At 38.4% G+C, this 26,271-nt stretch overlaps 1 protein-coding gene and 1 pseudogene across 1 annotated transcript in view; one reads left to right on the forward strand and one right to left on the reverse strand.

Moving 5' to 3' along the window:
* Nucleotides 1–6,164: 6,164 nt before the first annotated feature.
* LOC114092571 (microcephalin-like) lies at nucleotides 6,165–12,360 on the reverse strand (annotated as a pseudogene).
* A 6,747-nt stretch (nucleotides 12,361–19,107) lies between these two features.
* Mtf2 (metal response element binding transcription factor 2) overlaps nucleotides 19,108–26,271 on the forward strand; it is a 61,206-nt gene continuing 54,042 nt past the window's right edge. Inside the window, exon 1 of the mRNA XM_027935151.2 lies at nucleotides 19,108–19,336. Within this exon, the coding sequence (XP_027790952.2) occupies nucleotides 19,332–19,336 (5 nt within the window). The 5' untranslated portion in view covers nucleotides 19,108–19,331. The remainder of the gene's footprint in view (nucleotides 19,337–26,271) is intronic.

Below are 26,271 nucleotides of genomic sequence, written 5' to 3' on the forward strand. Positions count from 1 at the left end.
AATTTCCTAAAGACATGTGAAGTTGAATAGATAAGCATATGATATTTATCACATGTATATCTTCCTCAGTGAGATATCTACTTATCTCTTTTGCACCCCCCTTTTTTTGAGGTGCTAGGGATGGAGCTAAGGGTCTTATCCATGCAAAGCAAGCACTCTACCACTGAGCTATACCCCCAGCCCTGCACCTTTATGAAGTGGGTTGTTTTCTTTTTTTTTAATGTGTTGGGTTGTTTTCTTATTGTTGAGTTTTAGGAGTTCTTTATATATTTTGGATACAAGTTCTTCACCAGATACATGGTTTGCAAATATTTTTCCTGGACTACACCTTGTCTTTTTAGTTTCATAACAGTGTCTCTAGAAAAACAGAAGTATTGTGGTTTGGATATTGCATATAAAAGCTAATTGCTATAGGTTTTCCCCCAGCGGTAGGGGGAGTACAAGTGATCAATCATTGATGTCATTACAATTGTTATTTTTTAAATTAAATTTATAAAAATACTAAGAAATAAAAAAATAAAATAAAAGCTAATTGCTAACCCCAACTCACATAGATTTTCACCTTTATTTATTTTATTCTGTAAGTTTTGTAGTTTTTTATGATATATGTCTGTCTACATTCAATAGTATTTATTAAAATAAATTAATGAAGAATAATAGCTCTGAAAATGAAACTGAAATACTGGTTCTTTAGATTTTTGAAAGCATTGGAATAAAGTTAGTTAAAACTTATTGGGAACTCAGCCTGTGAACCAAGTTGCCTTAAGAAATACTTGAGACAGACAGTTGATCAGAAGGACATGATTCAGAGTATAACAGTGGGGAAGAAGAAAGCGGTAGAGTGCTCACCTAGCATGCATGAGGCACTGGGTTCGGTCCTCGGCACCACATAAAAACAAACTAATGTATCCACCTAAAATTAAAGACACATAAATAAATAAATATTAAAGAAGAAAAGAAAGACACAAAGATCTAGTTCATTGATCAGTCAGTCCAGGACCCTGGAGAGCTCCCCAGAGAGTCCTTGTTTTGACAACCCCGAAAGCTTTCAAATGCCCCAGCTGACAGCATCCAAGTCCTTTCCTGATCTCACAAGACCATAAACCTTCATAATTGTACTGTATGAGTTTTAAATAACTATTTAAAAATACCACAACAGTATAATCCAGAGGGAATAGGAACACAATAAAGGAAAATTCTATCACATAAAGAAAACTGTTAACTGCCTTTGTTATTAACTGATAAAATGGTGAAAGAAGATCCATAAGTGGACCTTATTTACTTTTTCCTATCTTCCTTTATCAGCACTCCTTCCAATGCTACAATTTAATGTGTACGTCCTGAGTAATTAAATTTTCATACCTAATATTATGTAATTAAGTACATTCTTCAGTTATAATTACTATTTGTGCCAAACCTTTGTCCATGACATGAGAGAGACAGGGACAAGAAGTAGTCAGTTAAATTGGACTGGAGTACCAAGACTTGAGTAGGTGTGTAGTTTTCCGTCTAATACTGGTCCTCTTGATCTCTGAATGCAGTGCACTCACTGTGGCCTCTTTATTTGTAGTATTTCCCTTCTTGAATCTAGTTTCTGCCCAGTGCCAGAGAGATATTTCTAAACAATGGATCTGTTTTAAAGTTTCTTATGGTTCTCCTACTTTTATATATATATATTAGTGGTTAAAAGGTCATCTCCAAAGTTAAACTAAACTAGGTTCAAATCTGTACTTACTATTGTGTGGCCCTGGGTAATTTGTTTATCTTCTCTGTGCTTCAGTTGCTTTACCTGTAAAACAGGAATTAATAATATCTTCTCAGGGCTGTGGCTGTAGCTCAGTGGTAGAGCGCTTACATAGCATGTGTGAGGCACTGGGTTCAAGTGTTGTTGGGAGAACCAAATAAAGTGACACACATAAAGTGTTCTCCATACAGTGGTGCAGGGTTAAAATAAAATAAAGGCTATTGTTGTTGTTATTATTATTATTGTTATCATTAGGGATGTTCAAATTTTATCACATATTAGTAGACTAAAAGTATTTTAGCAATTCAGAATGGCAATCCCTTCTTTGGGCAAACACCCCTTCTTCATCTCTCTATATATGCATCTTGTGGTGGGAGTTAATAAAAGAATTTACTTCTCCAGCTGTAGGGATAGTATTGACATGACTTTTGTTGAACATGCTATCTCATTTTCTTGGCTATAGGATCTGATCCCGGTTGATCCTAGCCCATAAAACTTCCCTGGGAGTTTTGGGCTAGAACCCTCAGGAGGGTGAGGGTGGGGGAAAGAGGAGGTGGAGGACTTTTCCTTTTCTTAACTTATTCCTACGGTAAAACTGTAGCTTTGCTGAAAGCCAGTCCTCTCTTTAGAGAGGGCTATCTGCAGGAGAGAATGAAAACAATCAAGAAAGGAACAAAAGGGCTGGGGCTGGGGCTCAGTGGTAGGGCACTTGCCTGGCATGTATGAGGCACTGGGTTCAATTCTCAGTACCACATGTAAAAAAACAAAAGTCTATCAACAACTAAACAATATTAAAATAAAAAAGAAAGGAACAAAAATAAAAGGGGTGGGGGAATGAATCTTCTATGGATGATACTTAGGAAGCATTGTTCAAGTCTTTCTTTTTTTTTTAAACATTTTTTTAAACTTTATTTTATTTATTTACTTTTATGTGGTGCTGAGGATCGAACCCAGGGACTTGCACATGTGAGGTGAGTGGTCTACCACTGAGCCATAACCCCAGCCCCATTCAAGTCTTTCTTCAGACTGCTATTGTATCTAAGTCAGAGTCTTCTAAAGAGCCAGAACCCCTATGGGAAGCTCTTCATTGAAGACTTGAGCTTCTAAACAATCCATGAGAATGTGAATAGCCATTGTGAAAAAAGGGGAATACTCACCAGCAATGTGGTAATAAGAGATCCAAACACCAAGTGCTTCAGGGGCTTTGGGTTTTCAACTGTGGAGGAGATAGATGTAGCCAACCCGGGGTGGAAGAAAGAGTTGTGGAGCCAAAGACAGCTGTCTCAAAAGAAGATTCTCAGAAACCAGGTGCCTGGTTAACTGTTAAAAAGATTTTTGCTGGTGGTATTAAAGAAGATGCTGGAGAACTTCACCTAAGAGATTATTTTGGAAAGTATAGGAAAATGGAAATGATTGAAACCATGACTGAGGAAGTGGCAAGAAGAGAGGCTTTGGTTTTTTAAGATGGACCCAGGACTCTGTGGATAAGACTATCATTAAAAATACCATCTAGCGCTGGGCACAGTGGTGTACACCTGTAATCCCAGCGGCTCAGGAGGCTGAGGCAGGATTGTGAGTTCAAAGCCAGTCTCAGCAACTTAGCAAGGCCCTGAGCAACTTAACAAGACCCTGTCTCAAAATAATGCTGATATTCTTATCCTCCCCACTGAGTCCACAAAGCAGTTGAGGCCATGAGAACTTAGGACACTTGCCTAAGAATATCAGTTAATAAAGTGACAGAGGTTGGCCAGCAACTTTCCTCCTTCAGGTCCGCCTTGTATTTTTCTGCCTTTTACTTCATGCTGTGTCTCTCATCTTGCCCACATCTTTGAATGGTCAGTGGACAATTGAGCAGTGTGATGCAGAAGATAGGTTTATCTTTCTTACTGTTCTACTTCCCTCATATTGATGATTTACTCTCCAAAGCCTTGTGTTTTAAGCAGGGTATGTGGAAATGGGAACTGGAATATAGCTCTTGTGACTTTTTTTTTCTTTGTGGTGCTAGGGCTCAAACCCAGAGCCTCATGCACACTAGGCAATTGCTCTACCAACTGAGCTGCATTCACAACCCCAAGTGATTGGTTTTGATTGCACACATATTTCTCACTCACTCACCCTGAATTTTCGACTACTGAGATAGTACTAATATCACTTGATGGCAACACATGCAAATTCTTCTGGGGTTGAGGTGTAGGAAGATGATTTGACAAGCCCCAAATTACCAGGTAACAACAATCACAATTTAGTTTTTGTGTTCCTAAAAGTTTATGCCATCAAATATGGAAATAGATGGTATGAAGTCTAATTTTAGATTAATTTAGATTCATCTGTATAGTTTCAATCGTTTTTATAGTTAAGAATTATTCTTTATACATATTGAGACTTAAGGCAGGGAGACTCAAGACTATTCTGAGTGATAACAAAATAATCCTTTGTGTGTGTGTGTGTGTGTGTGTGTGTTGCTGGGGATTGAACCCAGAGCCTTTTACATTTGAGGCAAGCACTCTACCAACTGAGCTATATCCCCAGCCAACAATAATCCTTTTTTACCCACTTCATGGAGGTACAAATTGGCATCCTCTAGCTTTATATCCATGATGTGCATTCTTGACTCCTACCCAAGAGTTTCAGTGTAGACTTTGGGATATGAGACACCATAAAAACCCACAGTACCTATGCATACAATTCAGAAATGCAAGAAAGAGAGGATTTATATTTTGTGAACATAACCACTGACCACCAAGAGATGGGCTTTTGATAGATTTTCTCTTCCTCCCCACTAGGCTGAGAACCACCTTCATCTACATGCCAATTTTGCTTCTGCTTTCAATGTACTTATTCTCTAGATTCACTACTTTTCAGTTGTCACAGGAGCCCCCTCTGCCCTCATCTCTGAAGCCTCAGCTTTCATCTCTTTGCTGCCCCACCTTCTCATTTACCACCTTCCCATCCCACCCTTCTCCTTACCCCCTACTCTGGCATCAGAGAGAGGTATTATTTTCAGGAACTGAAAAGACTTTATTTCAGCATGGAAGATCTGGAGAGGCCTAGTTTGCTGTGGATCAGTCTTTCCTGCTCACAGCTCTGGCAGGAGTGCAGTGTCCATTTAACTAAGGGCTCCAAGGATTCCCTATGGTAGATTCCCCAAGAGATGGTTTACCTGAGTCCCAGTGGCTGACATTGAACATTTAAGACATATATGAGACTCAATTATTATGCAAGTAAGAGGTTAGGTTGGGCTACACAGCATGGAAGTCTCTTCTTACTCTAGGATCAAATGATTTTTTAAAAAAACTTTTTACAGGCTGGGATTGTGGCTCAGCGGTAGAGTGCTCGCCTAGCACGTGTGGGGCCCAGGGTTCAATCCTCAGCACCACATATAAATAAATAAAGGTATTATGTCCAACTACAACTAACTAACTAACTAAATATTTAAAAAATTCTTTTACTTGTAGATGAACACAATACAATACCTTCATTTTATTTATTTATTTTTATATGGTACTGGGGATCAAATCCAATGCCTCACACATGCTAGGCAAGGGCTCTACCACTGAGTCACAACCCCAGCCTGAATTGAATGATTTTGTCTCTTGGTGATGATACAAAAAGAGGCACAAGAGTCTAGAAGATGCCTTACATCAGGGCACACAGATCGTTCCCATCTGAGTCAGAACAAGTCACACAGGTGCTGCCTGCATACCTGTGTGATAGCCCACACCCACACTTACCAAATTCTAATGTCTCCAAGTCCCAGGAAGCCAACCAGTGCTGGCCCCTTATCCTCTCCTATTTAAGCCTGAAGCTCAGGGCTGGGGACTCTTAGAGCTCAGCCCTGGGACAAGAGCCAGGTCTGCTCCAAAGACCACTCCACTCCTGTCAACACTGAGATTTAAATTGTGACACACTGTTTGGAACTAGTTTTCTTCCACTTAATTTATGTGTACATCTCATTAAAAGCTATTCAAACACTTAAAAATACAGTAGATAAAAACTGAGAATAAGAGTATAGGTTTTAGGAGCATGGTGTTCTGAACTACCAAAACAGTCCATGTGCAAACTATTTCACATTTACTTTGGAGTCAACATGATTCTACATAGTTTGAAAACATGCTAAGCTTAATATACAATGTTTTTTTGACATTTATTGAAAAAGTTGAGATATAAATAGTAGGCTTAAAATATGGAAAATTAAGTTAATGTTTTTAGTGAGATAATTCTGGGGAATTTATACTCAAGGGAAAGATATGTAATAGTGATACTTCTGATATTTCACTCCCTGGAAGTGGAAGTGGAGTCTTCTTTCTGCCTGCTTTTTCAACAGAGGGATCCTCCCACATCTTCTCTGCTTCTCTTGGGAGGACAGAAGTCACCCTCCTGTCCTTCTGGTCAAGCAGAGCTTCCACCTGGGGAAGTGTCTTCAGCTACCCAGCACACCCCTGGCTGTTTTCAGCATGGGGGTCTCCTCCGCAGCCATGCAACTGGAATTTGTGTTCTGTTCACATTTTGCAGGTTTCTGAAGTCCAGAGCAAGATTTTGCTGTTAACTGAGTCATATGGACTGATCTGGGGTTTTCACCAATGCAGGAAAAATCAAACATTTCTAATGCTTGTTTTCTCCCTCTTAGAAAAACTTCTGCAGCCGAGCTGAGCAGGACTTGATAGTGGTGGAGATCCAGGATTAAGCTGCTCTCAACCCTTTTCCTCAGGTTGTCAGGTGAGAAATAGTGTTCATAGGACTCCCCATGATCAAGAGTGGAAGTGGCAGGCCTGGCTGCCGGCCGCAGTCTCTGCTCCAACCTGAGCTGCAGCCTGGGAGAAACAGGCTTCAGGCTGAGCCTCTTTCTCTTCAGCTGGTCTTCTGGAGGTGATGTTCTTTTTCTCTTTGCTGTGAAATTCCAGGGCCTTGAATACTCCAAAAGGCAATCTTTTGCTGTAGACATTGTAGAAGACCAGCTGTATTTCTCAAACATCTCAGATACGCCCTCTGCTAGCCTCTTGTCTGGGGTGACTACTTCTCCTATAGTGTCTTTCCGCCAATTCACCTTTTCCTCTTTTGAAAGATGATAATTCATGGATCTCTAAGGGCTCAACTGATGGAGGTTACTGGACGGTGCTGATAAATAAGTGCTGTTTTTAACACATGAGGATGTGCACATATCACTTCTAATTCCACTAACAGTCCTTTCCAATTTTCTTCCCTGGTTTTCACATCCTGATTTTCCACAGAGATCATCCAAAGATGTGTGTAAACCACCAGAACAGGAATCATCTGAACACAAAGAATCATGTGAAATGTTCAAAGATGCTTCCCGCACAGTTATCTGGATTCTTATGAGACTGCTCAGTCATCTGGGAAGAGGTAGAGGAAAGACTTTTTCCTCTTCTCCTTCATCTCTTGTAATTTCTTCTCCATTGTGCTGCGGTGACCACTAATTTTTAGTTGTGGGACTATATATATTTCAATGAGCCATGAGATTCAAATAAGAGAACAGGTACATCATTATCTAGAGTTGTCTTTTGCTTTTGTAGTTCTTCAGTCATTTTCTCAAATTTCTTTTGAAGTCTTTTGTCATTTTTCTGGTGTTTTAGGGATAAAATCTTTGGGTTGCATACACCTACACTTCCTCCTCATCAGGCATGGCAAGAGCTCATTCGTGTTGGCAGCAGGGAACAGCACTCCTCAACGTGCTATTGTTCTGCACCGCATGCGCTCTGGCTGCACTTAGCCTCACCACCCTCGAAGGGGCTCCTCTGCCAGTCACTCTCCAGGGACTACAGCAGGGCCTTTGATACAATTAATAGACTGTGCGACTCAGTCTTGGATCTTATGGGAATATACATGCAGCACATAAAAACTTTTTCCCACCCAGAGCACGGGTACCCACCTTTGAAAACAACCTGAGTTACTTGCTTGTTAAAAGTTTTTTTAAAACTTTGCCCCAGTATCCAGGAGTTGGTTTGTAAGGTTTTTTTTGTTTGTTTGTTTGTTTTTGTAGTAATTTTCTGCCCTCCTGGAAGACCACGCTGCAGCGTGGGCCCCAACATCTTTCAGGAAGGCGAACCCCGTGGCTCTGGGGGTCTGCCCTGTCCTGCAGCTGATCAGAATCCTAGGAATCACTCTCCCTTTGTATTTAAATCTCAAAGTCCTCACTATGTCAGGATCCCTGATATGTTTAGATGATTAATTTTTTTTCTTTTAACATATGAAAGTGCTTTAGTTTCAGGTGAGTCACTAGACAAGGAATAAAGTCAGTAATTTCAAGCAAGAAGAAACTCAGATCATCTAGTCATTCCTTTGTTTTATAGATGAATAAATTGATATTCAAGAGAGAAAAATATGCACATATTTACTAGGTATTCCAGTTATCTATTGTTGCATAATAAATTATTTTAAAAAGTTGCTTAAAATAATTTTATTATACCTAAAAGTTTTTTTTTAATATTTATTTATTTTTAGTTTTTTTCGGCAGACACAACATCTTTGTTTGTATGTGGTGCTGAGGATCCAACCCGGGCCGCAAGCATGCCAGGCGAGCGCGCTACCACTTGAGCCACATCCCCAGCCCTATACCTAAAAGTTTTATGAGTCAGTAATTGGGGCATAGATCAGCTGGATGATTCTTTTCCATGTGGGGCTGATAAGTCCATTTGCTTGTGTTTTAGCAAACAGATGACTATTTGGAGGATTAAGAATCAGTTCACCTCTGTGTTATACCTTGGCATGGATGGCTGCAAAGTTATGCCCAGCTGAGACTCAATTGGAGTAGCTATATATAACTTTGGCCTTGTGGTGGTCTCAGGGTAACTGTACTTCAGTATTCCTAGAGACAGTGTTTCCAAAAGACTCAAAGTAAAGTTTGCCAGTTTCTTAATGTTTTCACTGAGAGAAGATCAATCAGAGAAAATGGGAATAAGAGAGAAATATTCAGTAAATGTTAAATTGAATCAGAGATACTTTTTAGTACTAACTTTCACAAAACTCTGAACTTTTTTATTAATTGGAATAAAAATCTGAGTTATCCTGAAGCCCTGAAAGAGAGTGGAAATGGGAATTTTTCTGAATGCTTCTATTATTATTACTGTGGTACTGGAGATCAAATTTGGGACCTCATGCATGGTAGGAAAGTGCTCTACTGTTGAGCTGTACCTCCCAGCTCTTTGTAACACTATTAAGTTATGACACATTCTTCTCTGTTATTTTTATTTATTTATTTACTTACTTACTTTTTAACTTTGACATTTATTTATCTATTTTTGGCAGTACTGGGAATTTAACCCAGGGCATTGTGCATGCTAGGCAAACATTCTACCACTAGGCTACACCCCCAAACCTTCTGTTATTTTTATTGGCTTCTGCTTTTCTTCCTCCTGCTTATCTGTGGTCTAGCCTAAGGGTCATTTCATCACTTGCTATTCTCCAGGTTCTTGGTTTCATTCTCACTTTAAAGATTTATGTTAATAAAATATTAACATACATTAAAACTTATGTTAATTATTTTCAAATATGCTTCTTTACCCTCTCACTTATCTGAACTCCAGGCCCTTTCTCCCAGTTTGGAATAGTTCTAATTGGATACCTTACTGTATCTCAAATTCTGAGTATTGAAAATAAGAATAGTATATCCAGAACAAAGTCATCATCTTCTGAAAAGTAGCTTCTTTTCAAGAAGCTTTCAAGAGCTTCTTCCAAGCTCTCTTTTCTACAATATCATTTTCAGTTTTTCATCCTTGATGCTACCTCTTCTTTTAATGATAAACCATGGTTGTTGATCAGTTTCTGTTATACTTTCTCTCTTTCCAAAGGTCTGCTGGAGCCATATCTTTTTGTTCATTCACAGTGCCACTAGCTTTCCTGACCACCTTGTGCTGGAGTAACAATACCATTTGCCTCTGTGACTCATCCTTACTCCTGGTTCATAATGAATAGTGCTCTCAACTAATTTTCAAATGACTGTGCTATGTCACCTGTTTTCTAAAAGAAATGTCTAAAGTTCACTCTTCCATTTATTTATTTATTTTTTCAATAGGATTTTTTTTTAACAGAGAGAGAGAGAGAGAATTTTTTTTTTTAATATTTATTTTTCAGTTTTCGGCCGACACAACATCTTTGTTTGTATGTGGTGCTGAGGATCGAACCCGGGCCGCACGCACTCCAGGCTTGAGCCACATCCTCAGCCCCCTCACTCTTCCATTTAAACACAAATGTTCTAACAGAGCCGCTCCCTTTTCTTTAGTTGGGGTAAATGCCATGGAATGTAAGTGATGGACCCCATGGGAAATGTATGTTTACCTTTGTAAGAAACTGGCAAACTGACTTCCAAAATGGCTATAATCCCAATGATTCAGGAGGCTGAGTCAGGAGGAATTCAAGTCTGAGGCCAGCCTGGGCAACTTAGGCCCTCAGCAACTTAGCAAGACCCTATCTAAAAATAAAAAGGCCTAGGAATATAGCTCAGTGGTTAAGTGGCCCTGGTTTCAATCCCCAGAAACACTCACCCTCCTGTGTGCAAAAAAAAATAATAATAATTTGGCTGAAAATAACAGAAAAATGGCTATGATGGATTAAAAAGATAGGAATTTATTTGTTTTATAGTTTATTTGTTAATTATAAAATAACATACATTTATTATGTGCCAGGCATAGTTCTAGATGCTTACATGAATTAATAATTTTATCTTTACAAGCCTATGATGTAGATATAATAATATTCTTATTAACCTACATTGAAACAATCAGGAAATAAAACAAAGAAATTTAAGCAATTTGTCAAGGCTTATGAAACAAAAAGTTCAGGAATTCAGGATTAATACAATTTTCAAGGATGTTAACAATGCTGGACTCTCCTATTTTCTGCTTTAGCATCATTGGTATGTGACTTTTGTCCTCATGATCACAAGATAGCTGCTGTTAGTCTAGGCATTACATTCATGTTTCAGGCATGAAAAGGGAAAAGGATTATGAACAAAGAGTAAGAGCCTAAATGGGTATGCTAGTCAAAAGTATTTTTCTAAAACTCTATAGAAGCAGCTTTCCTTCTCATTCTGTACAAATATTGTACACACACATACACACACACATGCATTATATAAATAAATTAATTAAGCTGGATTTATTTAATCTGGCCAGTTTTCATTTCAGGAAAGTTTAGTATTTTAGCTTTAGTATTTAAACTTTTAGTCTAAGTAAAGGAAGGTTCTGTCTGGGTAGAGGGGTTATGAATGACCCTTGGGCATTAGGGTCATTTCTTCATTGATTATTTTTGTAGACCTCATAATCAAGGTGGTGTTAGTTAGCTTTTCATCACTGTGAACAAAATACCTGACAAAAACAACTTAGAGGAGGAAAGATTTATTTTGGCTGACCGTTTCAAGGTTTTCAGTCCAAAATCAGCTCCAAGTTAGAAGTATTCTGGTGGAACAAATGGCAGAGAAAATCTTCCATCTCATGGCATCTACGAAGTAGAGGGATGAGGGTTGGGGGCAGAAGAAGGGTGGTGGAGAAGAAGGAACCAAGCAGAAAACAAACCCTTCCTGCTCCCAGTGACCTACTTCTTTGACTATGCCCCACCTCCCAGTAGTTCATTAAGTCAGAGATCTCATGATCCAATCATAGCCTAAAAGCTCCATCTCTCAATCTTGCCGCATTGGGGACCATTCTTTCAACAGATGAGAATATTGAATTTTGAATACAGAATTTTGGGAATATTGCAAATTTAACTATAACAAAGGTGATAGCTATGTATTTAATATCTTAGGTGTATAGGAAAAGGATATATGAAATCAATACTTATATATTGGAACATTGTAAATCAGTTTGACACTTTTAGAAAGCAATTTTTAGTATATATCTGGGGAGTCACTAAAACTTCTTTTTAATCTCTTAGATTTCACTCAAGTTCAAGGCAATTAAATAGGAATCCCAGTCTACAGGAAGATTCAGCTAATAAAGTAAAACCTGGAGGGCGTTAAGAAGTTAGTATTTAGCCAGGCTCAGTGGCACATAGCTGTAATCCCAGCAATTTGTGAGGCTGAGGCAGGAGGACTGCAAGTTAAAGACCAGCTTTCAGCAACGTAGCAAGATCCTGTCACAAAATAAAAATATAAAAGGGCTAGGGGTGTAGCTCAGTGGTAATGCACCTCTGAGTTCAATCCCCAGTCCAATAACAATAACAAAAAGAAATTGGGGGTCTGGGGTTGTGGCTCAGTGGTAGAACACTTGCCTAGCATGTGTGATGCACTGGGTTCGATTCTCAGCACCACATATAAATAAAGGTCCATTGACGATTAAAAAAATAAATAAATAAATTGGTACTTGTGGGGGAGAGAAAGAGGAAATACTGGAGAATGATATTGACCAAATTACATTGTTATATTGTGTGCATGTATGAATATGTAATAACAAGGCTGTAATCAGAAAAAAGATAAATTCAAAATTTCTAAGGTGAGGGGAATGACAAATGGATCATTAAAATATGTGGATGATTAAGAACTGAGGGGATGTTACTTGCTGTATTGTAAACTGTGCTACTCTGCTAGTGCCATAAAGCAGCCACTTTGGGACACAGAAAGACCCATACCCTTCTGTCAGTATCTGGAGATCAATGCTGTTGTTCATAGTCATGGAATTTATGTGGGTAATTTGGGTAATTATTTGTTATAGTGTAGACATTCATCATTGTTATAATATAAAATAGTTGGTAAGCTATAGAGACATAAGTCAAGAATTCAGTAAGTGGTCCAAGTGCTGAAAAGTGAATTTAAAAAATATTTTTTTAGTATTTTAATTTATTCTAATTAGTTATACATGATAGCAGAATGTATTTCAATTCATTGTACACAAATGGAGCACAACTTTTCATTTCTCTGGTTGTACACGATGTAGAGTCACACCACATGTGCAGTCATACATGTACCTAGGGTAATGATGTTCATCTTATTCCACCATTCTACCTCCATTTCCCCTCCCCTTCCTTCCCTCTCCTTTGTCCAATCAAAGTTCCTTCATTCTCCCCACGCACTGCACCTCCATTATGCATCCACTTATTAGAGAGAACATTTGTCCTTTGGTTTTTTGGGATTGGCTTACTTCGCTTAGCATGATATTCTCCAACTCCATCCATTTACCTGCAACATTCATTCATGGCTGCCAGCCTGGGAGGAGCCTGCTCTGATAAAGAGAATGGAGAAGGGTCCACCAACCATATTTGCTATATAGCTTATAGGGCTGGCATGACAATTAGATCAGTTAATAAACAAGAAGACTTGGTGTGGATCCTAGAACCTTGTAAGACACAAAACCTTAGAACTTCAGAGCTGAAAGCAACTTTAAAGGGTAGTGCTCCCAGCAGGGTGGGATGGAACAGGGGTGCCATCCGTCACAGAATGTGCTGGAAGATGGAGCAAGGACCCAAAGGATCTCAAAAATAGAAGTGAAGAGGGAGAAGGGACACTGGGCAGGGTTTATATGACATCTGAGAACCCATTACCCTCAAGGGTTGGATGGATAGGGTGGTAAGAACAGAGACCGAATCCTTACTATTAAGTACAAAAAGATTAATTATTTGCATATCTCTCTAGCATATCCCTGATGCTATGCATTTAACATTTAGGTGCAAGATCGCATCTTATTTGCAAACAAACCAGGGAGGGAAGCAGGATCAAGTAGGGTTTTCAACCTTCCTTTCCAGAGGAGGAAACTGAAAGGAAATCCAGGCCACCTAGCCAGAACGTGATGCAGAAAGGCCTTCTAGTTACCCCCTACCACACAGCCGCAGGTGGTGGACTAACACATAGCCTGTGGGGCCATGGCTGAAGCAGGAACCCTTGGGCAGGGGCTATTAGAATCCAGAGCAATCAGAATCTCCTGGAAGGCTAATCAATGCACAGATTGCAAGCTGTACTCCTGGGGATTCTGATGTGGTAGATGTGGAGTTCATCTCTGAATTTGTATTTCTAAATTGCCCAGGTGATGCTGATACTGTTGGTCTGGAGTCTATGCTTTGAGATGACTCTTTACAACAGCAGGTGTACCATAAGGCAGCTTCCAATAGTATAGCTATAGCAGAAAATTATTAATATTATTTTAAAATATTTTTAATTGTATATGGACACAATATCTTTATTTATTTATTTATTTTTATGTGGTGCTGAAGATCAAACCCAGTGCCTCACACATGCTAGGCAAGCACTCTACCACTAAGCCACAAGCCCAACCCAGGAGATTCTTTTTAACATGAATACATCAACATGAATCAAGGCCTCTAAGAGTACCTGTAAAAGTCTCCAGTTAGTCACTTGTTATTGAAAGTGAAGGAGAGACAGGTGGGAAGTAGAATTAAGTGAGGCCAGATAATTGATTTTACATTTTTTCTTGTATATTTTTCCAGAGTTCATGTCTATACAAACAATAAATTATAACCCCTCCAATCTATACAAAAAAAAAAAAAAAAAGAGAGAGAACTGAGAGAGGCAAGAGGCAAGATGATGTATGATGTACAGATCAGTACCTTCATTTCAGAATCTGATCTGAGAAAAGAAGACATGCACCAGGTCAAAGATACAGCTGCCTCAAGGGGCCTGCAAGAATGAAAATTGCCTTATAACCTGATAATATTTTTATAGGCATGTTAACAATACAGAATAGTGCTGGGTGCAGTGGTACACGCCTGTAATCCCAGCAGCTAAGGGAGGCTGAGGCAGGAGGATCTCAAGTTCAAAGTCAGCCTCAGCAACAGTGAGGTCCTAAACAACTCAGTGAGACCCTGTCTCTATAAAACACAAAATAGGGCTGGAGATGTGGCTCACTGGTCAAGTGCCCCTGAGTTCAATTTCCTGTACCAAAAAGACAAAAACAAAAAACCCCTCTCTACAGTAACTGATGTGGGTCAGAAGAAGGAAGTGCTTATCCAGGTGGCCCCTCCTAGACAAAGCTCAGAGAGGCATAGGAGGCTCTACTTTCTGGAGAAGTACTGGAGGCACTGCATGAAACAGAAGTACACCTGTCCAGTCCATCACCACTGGTCTTTTTGAAAAAGCATCTACCCAGCCAGTGGCACTACACCTCCTTGTAAGTATTTCTCAGTAAACCTTCTATCTCATATCTTATTTCTGGTGTGGTCCTTGGTCTCTTGGCAACCTATCCCACTGCCCTAGCACAACTGGGTGGTAAATGTGACACAGATCAATGAAACAAAATTCAATAAGAACACAGAATGTGGGCTGGGGTTGTGGCTCAGTGGTAGAGCACTTGCCTAGCATGTGCTGATTGTGCATGATACATCTAGATTGTATCAGAGTACACTAAAATACATAATCACAACAAAAGTTTATTTCTACAATTGAATATTCACATGCTAAGAGATTAAGGACTGCAAGTTGGAGGTCAGCGTGGGCAATTTAGTGAAATTCTGTCTCAAAATTTAAAAGAAGAGCTGGGAGTATAGCTCTGTGGTATAGCGCCCCAAAGTTTAATCCCCAGTACTACAAAATAAAGTTAAAGAGACTGAGAAAATATCCACAGATCCTGTATCTGATAAAGGAATTCTAACCAAAAAATATTTAAAAAATGAAACTTGATATAAGAAAACAAATATCACAGTCAAAAATTGGGCCAGGGGCTAGGGTTGTGGCTCAGCAGTAAAGAGCTTGCCTAGCATGGGTGAGGCCCTGGGCTCATTCCCCAGCACCACATACAAATAAATAAAGATATTGTGTCCAACTACAACTAAAAAAAAATATTTTTTAAAAAGCCTGTTTTAAAAAATTGGCCAAAGGCCAGGCATGATAGTGCATGCTTTTAATCCCAGTGGTTTAGGAGGCTGAGGGCAGGAGGATCACAAGTTCAAAGCCAGCCTCAGTGATTTAGCAAGGTCCTAACCAGATAAGTGAGACCGGTCTCAAAAAATAAAAAGGGCTGAGGATGTAGATCAGTGGTAATGTGCACCTGGGTTCAATGTGTAGTATAAAAAAAAAAAAAGTTAAAAATTAAACAAAAATTTACTATGCAAGCCGGGCATGGTGGTGCACGCTGTAATCCCAGTGGCTGGCGGGTGTGTGGGGGGGGAGCAGGGAGAGGGGGCTGAGGCAGGAGGATCCCAAGTTCAAAGCCAGTCTCAGCAATGGCAAGGCACTAAACAATTCAGTGAGACCCTGTCTCTAAATAAAATACAAAAAAAGGGTTGGGGATGTGGTGCAGTGGTTGAGTGCCCCTGAGTTCAATCCCCATACCAAAAAGTAAATAAATAAAATAAAATTTACCATGTAACTCAGCAACTCCTTTTTTAGGACTCAAGAAAAATAAAAACAAATGTGTACATAAAGACTTGTACATAAGTGTTCAAAGTAGATTTATTCACAATAGTACAAAATTAGAAATGATTCAATAATTCAAATGTCCTTCAACTGAATGAATAAATAAAAATGTGGTATAGCCATACAATGGAGTTCTAGTCAACAATAAAAAGGAAAGAAATACTAACTGGTAAAACATGAATGAACCTCAAAAACATGAGTGAAAGAAGCCAGATGCAAAAGACTAAAATGTATGAGTTCATTTACATGAAATTGCCAGAAAAGGCAAATTTATAGAAATAGCAGATTGAGGGTGGGAAGGAGGATTGACTGTAAATGGGCATAATGAATTTGGGGGTGTGTAATGTAAATGCTCTAAAACTGAATTGTGGTAATGGTTGCAAAACACTAGTCACTGTTTATTGTAGTCATTAAGGAATCTAAAGTGTTAGATGTTCTATCTCAACAATATTTCATTATAATTTAGTATTTTATCCAGTACCATTTAATAGTTTAAATACTTTGATCATATATTTTCATTCTGCTTCTCAGAATAATAGTCCTAATGGTTTACATCTGTCTTTAGCCTCACTGTATTTGATACCTTTCAAGTTTCATTTTATCTCAATTTTATTTTGACATAATTTCTCATAAATTTGTCTTCAATGCTGCTCCTAGATTGGTTAGAGAAATTTTTGACTTAAGCAGATACAAACCTAGCATGATGGTGTACTCCTGTAATCCCAGTGAGTCAGGAGGTTGAGGCAGGAGAATCACAAATTCAAGGCCAATATCAGCAATTTAGTGAGACCCTGTCTCAAAATAAATAAATAAATAAATAAATAAAAAGGATGGGAGATATAGCTCAGTGGTAAAGTCGCCCTGCCTGGGTTCAAACCCCCACCCCCCAAAAAAAGATATTTCACAAAATAATTAAGTTTGCTATGTACCTATGCCTAATCATACATCATCAATTTTAGAGAACATTTGGCGTAATTGTCCTTAACATTATGTCAAGTAGTCCTAATTTCTACATCTTTAGGGATTCAGTACCTCAGAGATAGTCATTCCAGTCTCAGAAACTCAAATACAGTGGTCCCTTTTTTTTTTTTTTTTAATTTTTGTGAGTAACTTTTATTATGATGGTGTCTTTGTTGACTCATAAGTTATTTTTAATGTTTATTTTATTTATTTATTTTGTGTGGTGCTGAGGATGGAAACCAGAGCCTTCCGGGTGCTAGGCGAGCACTCTACCGCTGAGCTGAGCCACAGCTCCAACCCAAGTGGTCCCTTCTTAACTGGAGGGAATATATTCCAAGACACACGGCTTTCGCTTCCTTGGGGACTTCCTAAAATCTTCTAGAGTACTAAATCCTATATGTACCATGTTTCTTCCCATACATGCATACCAATGATAAAGCTTAATTTATTTATTAGTAACAGATTAACAATAACTAATAATTAAATTATTACAATAAACTGTAATAAAAACCGTGTGAATGAGGTTGCTCTCTTCCTCTCCTTCCTACTCTTTCAAAATATCTTAGTGTACTGTAGATTTTTTGCAACCTCAGCTTTTTTTCTTTCTTTCTGCCCCCATTTTCAGTTAAAGGAAACATTTTGTAGTTTCTCTTTGGCATATAAAATTGCCAGTATCATAACTCTTGTACTTGGGAGTCACTATTAAATAAGTTCTGCAAAACCATGACAACAGATCTGATGACTGACACACTAAGTGACTAATGAATGGGCAGGTAATGTAGATCAAATAGATACGCTGTGCAAAGGGACGAGTCACATTTAGGGCAGGACAGTTGGAAAGTGTGAAATTTCATAACACTACTTAGAATAGTATGCAATTTAAAACTCATAGTGAAACAGTAATGATGGTGGATAAAATATTGATAAAACGAACATGCTTATGTGCCAAATTTTTATAGGCTGAAGGAATGCCTTTCAAAATAGGAGCAAAGGGAGGATAGGCCACAAAGAGGTACTTTCTTAGTAAAACAAGACAAAACAACAACAAAACAAAAACAAAAACAAAAACAGGGGCTAGGGATGTGGCTTGGTGTTAGAGCGCTTGCCTAGCATGTGTGAGGGCGGTACTGTGTTAAATTCTCAGCACCACATAAAAATAAATAAAATAAAGGTATTGTGTTCATCTACAAATAAAAAAAAAAAAAGAAAAACAAACAAACCAAAAAACATGTATTCATTATTCCTGTGACATAATATAAAAATAAAATTATTTTAAAAATTTTAACAAAACTATAAATAAGGGTCCTGCACATGGCTATTAAGAGCTGGGTTATATCTTAACCTAAGTGAAAGAGAATAGCATGCACTCGCACAGCTTGTCAGTTGGGACCCCTGTCGGCAGTAGGCTAAGTGTCTGTTCTAGTATGAAAGTTCTGTATTCTTTAAAATAAACCACTGTGCACGAGATTATTTTCAGATTTCATTACAATTAGGAAAGATTGAAAAGCAGGTAAATGGAGAAAAGCTTTTTCATTGTTAGGGGAAAAATCTGAAAATCTTCCACATAAGCTGCTCCTAATTAGAGTTTGGGACTGAAGAGCAATCTTTGAACACAATTTAATTTTGACCTCCCGGGTCTCCTCCCCGCTGAAGAGAATTCTAACACTGGGCTTTAAGAAGAACGTAAAAAAAAAAAAAAAAAAAAAAAAAATCCGAGTCTTAGCTAAGGTTTTCTCCACGGAAAGGAAAATTGCTCAGCATCATATATAGAGGACTGAGCTATTTCTACCGGACAGAATACGCATGCTAAATGTCGGACACAAGTCTTTCCTTTGAAGCAAACAGCGTAGCACAACCAACGATCTGGAGCCCAGCGTTCACTATTGTGTTAGCACCGGCGGCGGAAGGACTTAGCTACCGCAATGTTAAAGAGTCCTTCTTTGTTCAGCCCCGGCCGAAGACGCAGGGCGCGGTGTTCTTCCGCGCTCGCTGCGCAGTCCCCGCCCCTCCGCGGCCCTGGAGAGCTGCCATTCGGCCCCGGAGTAGCTCCGCGCTCCCAGAATGCACCGGCAGTCCGCGGGAAACCAAAATGGCGAAGGGCTGTAGCGAAGTGGGCTGTGTTTGAGGCCGGTATAGGAAGGCTCACTCTACCCACAACCCTCGTCCCCGAGGACCTCGTTTTGTGCGTGCGTATGTGCGGGGTTCCCGGTGGGGCGGGTACCCAGTAAGTGTTCGGAGTCGCAGGGGAAGCGCCCACGGGGACGTGATTGGTTATATTTTCCTGTATGAAGCGGTTGGCACCACTGAAGTGACCGAATGAGGTGAGACCTTGGCCTGGGAACCGACTCTTCCGGAGGAGGTGGGGGTGGGGGAAAGAGAAGGAAGAAAGGAAGCAAGTATAAAAGGGAAAGATGGAGGATCGAGGTGGGGGTGGGGGGCTTCTGTCTGTGGGTGCCTTTGCATTTATGTGTATGTTGAAAAGAATGGATGGGAAGGAATAGTCATTTAAATGTTGGACAAGCATAGGGACGAAAGGAAAGAGCAGGGCGTTGGGGGATTCTGTTGGAGGAACAAGATAAAACGTTGAGACGGGAAAGCTGCGTTTGGAGGGCAGGAAGGAACCTGGGGGCGGGAGTCTGTTGGAGGGGCAGGATGAACCTGGTGACGAGGGGGTGGGGAACTGTGAGGAGCCGTTAGCAAATTGGGACTGGAGGAGATGGGGGAACCAAGTGGAGGGGCTGCCTTGGACCTTAGGGGGCGCTAAGGGTGGTAGAATTGTGTAGAATTGGAGTGAGGGGGATCGAATGGATGGGTTGGATATAGTATGAGAATAAGGGGAACACTGAAGGGGAGTCCGGAAGCAAACCCTGAAAGCTGAAAGGGAAAATGAGATGGGGGGAGGTACCTTATATTTGGAGCGCACAAGAAAACCTGAGACATTTCTAATGTTCAGTTAAATTTAATTCATATCCCTTCTTGGGATTTGTATTGAATTCAGTTTTACAACTGAGGTAATTACGGTTTAAAGGATTTTAACTAATTTGCCAAGATTTCTAAACAACGTAGTTGGGTAATGCCAGAACTCTTAACTGCATGTTTTACAATCTGGTGTCCTTGGTTGCTAGAGTTTTTCTTTGGAAGCAATTAGCAGAAACAGATGGATTTATCGGGGTGTTTTGACGAACATTGAGGGTTCATGAATAATGGGGAAAGGTTATAGAATACTACTGTGTTTAAAACATTTAACTTTGGTTAAGGATAGAAAGCATCTAATACTAATCCGAATATGAAAACACAGGTAGACCTGTGTCTTAACATACAGGAAAGCACCATGTGAGGTCAGTACAGAGCTAGAAATATGTAAATAGTGGCTGATTTAATTTGACTCCAGATGCTCTAGTGGTAGTAACTTTCTCCTTCAGATCTATTTCATGTGACCCTCCTGTATACTACTTTGCCTACAGGATGGTTTTGATTTCCATGTTTTTATTTTTTCTTGAGAATTTCCTTTTTTGGGGGGAGGGGGGCAGTGAATTACAAAGACAGTTGAATTTAAAAGTATTTATTGTGGATTAAAAAAGATGTACTTAAATTCTTATGTGACCTTTTCAGAGGTTCGACAATGATTTAAGTGGAACCATTTTGACTAAGGCTTTAGGTGTCCAGTAGTTTAGGTAAGAAAAGAGTTGATTTTAAATTACTTAACATAAAGCATTCTGTTTTGTATTGGGAATGTTATTTACACTCTCAAGTACTTGCAGTGATGGCTTGAGAGGAAATACAAGGTGAAGTTTTTTTGTTGTTTTGGGATTCCTAAATATAGAAATGTATTTGAATTCACGTTTTAAAATCTGCTCACCTTCAGTTTTTTCTGAAGTACTAAAAATATTCTAAGTATTTGAATTAAGAATGCACCTGTTTGGGCTGGGCTTGTAGGTCAGTGGTGGAGCATTTGCCTCACATATGTAAGGCAATGGGTTTGATCCTGGGCACCACATAAAAATAAATAAATAAAATAAAGGTATTGTGTCCATCTACAACTAAAAATATTAAAAAAAAGAGAATGCACTTGTTTCCTGATAGCGCATACCTATACTGTTAATGGGTATTAATGGAAAGTTAAACCTATCAAAATTAAATGCACACACAGTTTTAGGATTAAATGAATAGAAATAGTTAAACCTTTTTTCTAGACAAAACAAATTTAATAGTTCTTTTAGTTATGCATGTTACCTCAAAGCTCTGTTCTGAGAAGAATTTTATTCTGTGTATTCTGCAAGGGGTCATTAACTGTTTTTATTTTTTAAATATTTTTAGTTGTAGGTGGACACAATACTTTTATTTCATTTATTTATTTATTTTTTCTTTTAATGTGATGCTGGGGAATTGAACCCATGCCTCAAGTGTGCTAGGCAAGTGCTTTACCACTGAGCTACAATCCCAGCCTTATTAATTCTTTGATGTCATGAATTATAGACCTTTTCATTAGGTTTTTGATAAAACAGTTTGATTTATTCATATTCTAGATACTCTTTTAGCAATTGGGGAAATTGGCCTCTTAGGCGTTGCCATGATCAAAATCTGTAGTTGCTGGTTTGTAAAGTAGAATTTAACTGCTATTTTAATCAGTCTGCACTTTCATGAACTGCGTTCCTTGGTTGATATTCATGCTTGTTTCCCCTGTTCTTAAAGAAAGTTTGTTTGTTATAGGGAAATAAGTACAACAACCCTAAATTGGACAAAATTGTGGATGTTTCTTATTAATTAGAGTAGTATTACATAATAATACTTTCTGCAATGATCATCAGTGTTCTGTTACTGCTATTCCAATAAGCCACTAGCCACATGTGAATATTGAACATTAAAATGTAACCAGTGAGACTGAGAACTGAATTATAATTTAATTTCATTAAAACTAAAATTTAAGTGGCTATATGTAACAGGGGCATATCAATTAGGGGTTGTTACATCAATATATTAGGAATTATTAATCTATGAAGCATGGAGACCACAGGAACCCAAGGATGAGGAACTGTCTTAGAATTGAGGTAATTTGCCAGGTGCTATGGCACATGCCTGCAATTCCAGTGACTTGGGAGGCTATGACAGGAGGATTGCAAGTTCAAGGCCAGCCTCAGCAATTTAGAAAGGTCCTAAGCAACTTAGACCCTGTCTCAACATAAAAAATAAAAAAAAAAAAAGAACTGGGGGATGTAGCTCAGTGGCAAAGGGTATTTGGGTTAAATCCCCAACACCCTCTCTCCCCTCCCCCCAGAAAAAACAAACAATTCAAATTTTCACTTTAACATGAAGAATTCTTCATTTTTGTCATATATCATGTCTTTGACTTACCTATTTTCATATAACAATAATAAATGCTTCTCTAGTCTTCTCTAGTTTTTTAAGATTTAAGATTCTGTTTCCTAAGTCAAGAAACAACAAACAACAGAAAATGGAGATTAGGAATGTTTACTGTTAATTTTATACTAAAAAAAAAAACAAAACTTAAGGAAAATATCAAACATGCATAGTGAACCAGGGGAATATAATGAACTTAATAAGCATTATTGGTTCTTGTTTTATCTGTACTTCTACCCATTCCACTCCATTGCTTTTATTATTATTATTATTTAAATTTTAATATTTATTTTTTTAGTTTTCGGCGGATACAACATCTTTGTTTTTGTATGTAGTGCTGAGGATTGAACCCGGGCCATACGCATGCCAGGCGAGTGCGCTACCGCCTGAACCACATCCTCAGCCCTTGTTTTTATTATTATAAAAACATCTTAAGGTAGATTTACACATTCTGAAATGTACAAATCTTAACTTTTTATTTTTATTTTTTGGTACTGAGGACTACTGAGCTATATCCCCAGTCCTTTTTTAAATTTTATTTTATTTTTATTTTAAGACAGGGTGTTTCTGAATTGCTGAGGCTAGCCTCAAACTTAATTGTTTTTTTTTGGGTGGGGGTGGTGGTATTGGGGATTGAACTCAGGGGCAGTTGACTACTGAGCCACATCCCCAGCCCTACTTTGTATTTTCCTTAGAGACTGTCTCACTGAGTTGTGTAGGGCCTCACTTTTGCTGAGGCTGGCTTTGAACTCCCATTCTTCCTTCCTTAGCCTTACAAGCCCCTGGGAATACAGGCATGTGCCCCAGTGCCTAGCTGGCCTCAAATTTATAATCCTTCTGCCTCAGCCTCCTGGATCACTGGGATTACAGTTGTGCACCACCTTGCCCAGCAACTGTATAGTTTTTTTTAATAACAGTTCTCTTGAGATATAATTCACTACCATGTTTATATATACATAATTCATATCTAATGGGCCTTTTTTATTTATATGAAGTGCTGAGAATCAAAACTTTCTCACATGTTAGTCTAGTGCTCTACCACAGAGCCACACTCCCATTCCTCACATCCACCTTTTTAAGGCATGCAATTCTGTGTGTGTGTGTGTTTTTTTTTTTTTAGCATAGTCACAGAGTCTACAGTTATTACCATTGTCTAATTTCAAAATAACTGTCATTATGCCAAAAAAGAAAAAGAAAAACCCCCAATCTCTATTTAATAGCAGTCACTCTTCATTCCCTTCTCCCTCAGCCCTTGGAACCGTCAATCTGCTTTCTGTGCCTGTAGATTTGTCTATTCTGGACATTTCATGTAATGGAATCATACAATATGTGATCTTGTGTTTGACTCCGTTTATGTGACCTAATGTTTTCAAGATACATCCATGTTGTAACAAGTATCAATACTTTATTGTATGAAAATACATATTTTGTCTATTTGTCAGTTGATGGACATTTATATTGTTTTGACTTGTTAGTAATGCTGTAATAATCTTACAGGATTTGTGTGGAGGTGTATTTTCATTTCTCTTGGATACATATTTAGAAGTGGAATTAGTGTTTAAACATTTTGAGAACTATCAGACTTTTCTAAAGACTGTTCCATGCTATAGTCTCACCAGTATGAGGTTTCTAATTTCTCAATGTCTTCACCAAGACAATTAAGTCTTTTTGATTATAATCATCCTACATAGTCTCACCAGTATGAGATTTCTAATTTCTCCATGTCTTCACCAAGACAATTAAGTCTTTTTGATTATAATCATCCTGGTGGGTGGGAAGTTGTATTTGCTGTTTCTATTTGCAATTCCCTGATAGCTGATGAGGTTGAGCATATTTCCACATACTCATTGGAAATAATAAATGCTTCTTTGGTCTTCTTTAGTTTTTTAAGATATAAGATTCTGTTTCCTAAGACAACACACTAAAAACTGGGTTGTCTTAGGGCTGGGGTTGTGGCTCAGTGGTAGAGTGCTCGCCTAGCCCGTGTAATACCCTAGGTTCAATCCTCAGCACCACATAAAAATAAATCAATAAATAAATTAACTAAAGGTATTGTGTTCAGCTACAACTAAAAATTAAATATTAAAAAAACTGGGTTGTCTTTTTATTGTTGCAAAAATTCTTTGTATATTTTGGATACAAGTTCTTTCTCTAAAATATGATTTACAAACATTTCCTCCATTTTGTATCTTTTCATTTTGTTGATTGTGTCCTTTGAAGCAGAAAAGTTCTTAATTTTGAAGTCAGTTTACTCACCCCCCACTTTTTTTTTTTTTTTTTTTGCTTGTGCTTCTAATGTTGCCTCTTAGAAACCATTGTCTATCAAGGTCACACAGATTTACTCCCTATGCTTCCTTTAACTTCTATAGTTTTAGTGCTTACATTTAGGTCCATGATACATTGTTTTAAAAAAATGCAGTTTTATTATTGAGGTTACCTTGCTCTTTGACTTAGTTTCCCATGATCCATTTGAGTTAATTTTTTGAATGATGTGAGGTAGGGACCCAACTTCAGTCTTTGGTTTGTAGTTCCAGTTTCTGAGGACAGTATTCTTTCTCCATTGTACTATTTTAACAGTCTTGTCAAAAATAAATTGACCAGACATGGAAGGGTTTGTTTTCTGAATTCTTTTTTTTTGGGGGGGGGGGTGGTGCTGGTGGTGGTACTGGGGATTGAACTCTGGGACAGTCGACCACTGAGCCACATCCCCAGCCCTAATTTGTATTTTATTTAGAGACAGGGTCTCACTGAGTTGCTTAGTGCCTCATTTTTGCTGAAGCTGGTTTTGAATTTTCGATCTCCCATGCTGCTAGGATTACAGGCATGTGCCACCATGCCTGACCTGAATTGTCAATTTTATTCCATTGATTTATATGTCTATACTATGATACTACCATTACATCTTGATTACTGTTGCCTTGTAATAGGTTTTGATATTAGAATGTGTGAGTCCTCAGGTTTTGTTCTTTTAGGATTGTTTGGCTATTTGGGGTTTCATACTTTTTTCAAGCTGGGATTTTAATGGGCATCATATTAAATCTGTAGATTGATTTGGGGGAGAATTGCCATTTTAGCATTGTTAACATCATGAACATGGGATATCTTTCTAGTCTAATTTTTTTCTGATTTTATGTCATTTTCATTGTACAAGTCTCTTTTCTGTTAAATTTAGTTCTAAGTGTTTTGTTCTTTTTTGGTACTGTTGTAAATGGATTTTTTTCTTAATTTCATTTTCGGAATCTTTATTGCTAATGTATAGAAATGTAATTGACTTCTGTTTATTGCTATTATATTTTGCAACCTTGCTGAATTAATTTATTCTGATCATTTGGGGTGGGGTTTGTAGATTCCAAATCACCGAGTTTTATTTTACAGCAGAATTTTTCTTCACAGTATCAATTTTTGTACCAAATGTATTGATGACACAGTATTTTAAAAAACTAAGAATCAAAATATATAACATTGCTGGTCTCTAACATGGGCTTATTCTTAGCAAGAACAAGTTGTGTTTGATTTTTACTTTGGGAAATAAGCTGAACGTGTTTCATTTACTATGTACTCCATCCTCTCCTAAAACTGTTTAGTGATTTAGTGCTGGGCGAGGGGAATAAAAGATGCCTCAGTATTTCCTCTAATATTTTTCCCAGTGCCTGCTGATAGTCATTTTCTGTGTGTGCACCAGTACTCTCATATGTTGGAAATGGGGAATATTTTGCCACTTGAATAGTTAGTGATTATAAAATATGTCAGTTATGCCAGGAGTGGTGGCGCTTGTCTATGATCTCTGATTCCAGAGGTAGAAGCAGGAGGATTGCAAATTTGAGGCCAGCCTCAGCAAGTTAATAAGAGCTTGTCTAAAAGGGTGGGTGGTGGTGGTGGCTGGAGATGTACTCAATGG

This window comes from Marmota flaviventris, chromosome 10, assembly GCF_047511675.1.
Source record: "Marmota flaviventris isolate mMarFla1 chromosome 10, mMarFla1.hap1, whole genome shotgun sequence".
In the NCBI taxonomy this organism is placed as follows: domain Eukaryota; kingdom Metazoa; phylum Chordata; class Mammalia; order Rodentia; family Sciuridae; genus Marmota; species Marmota flaviventris.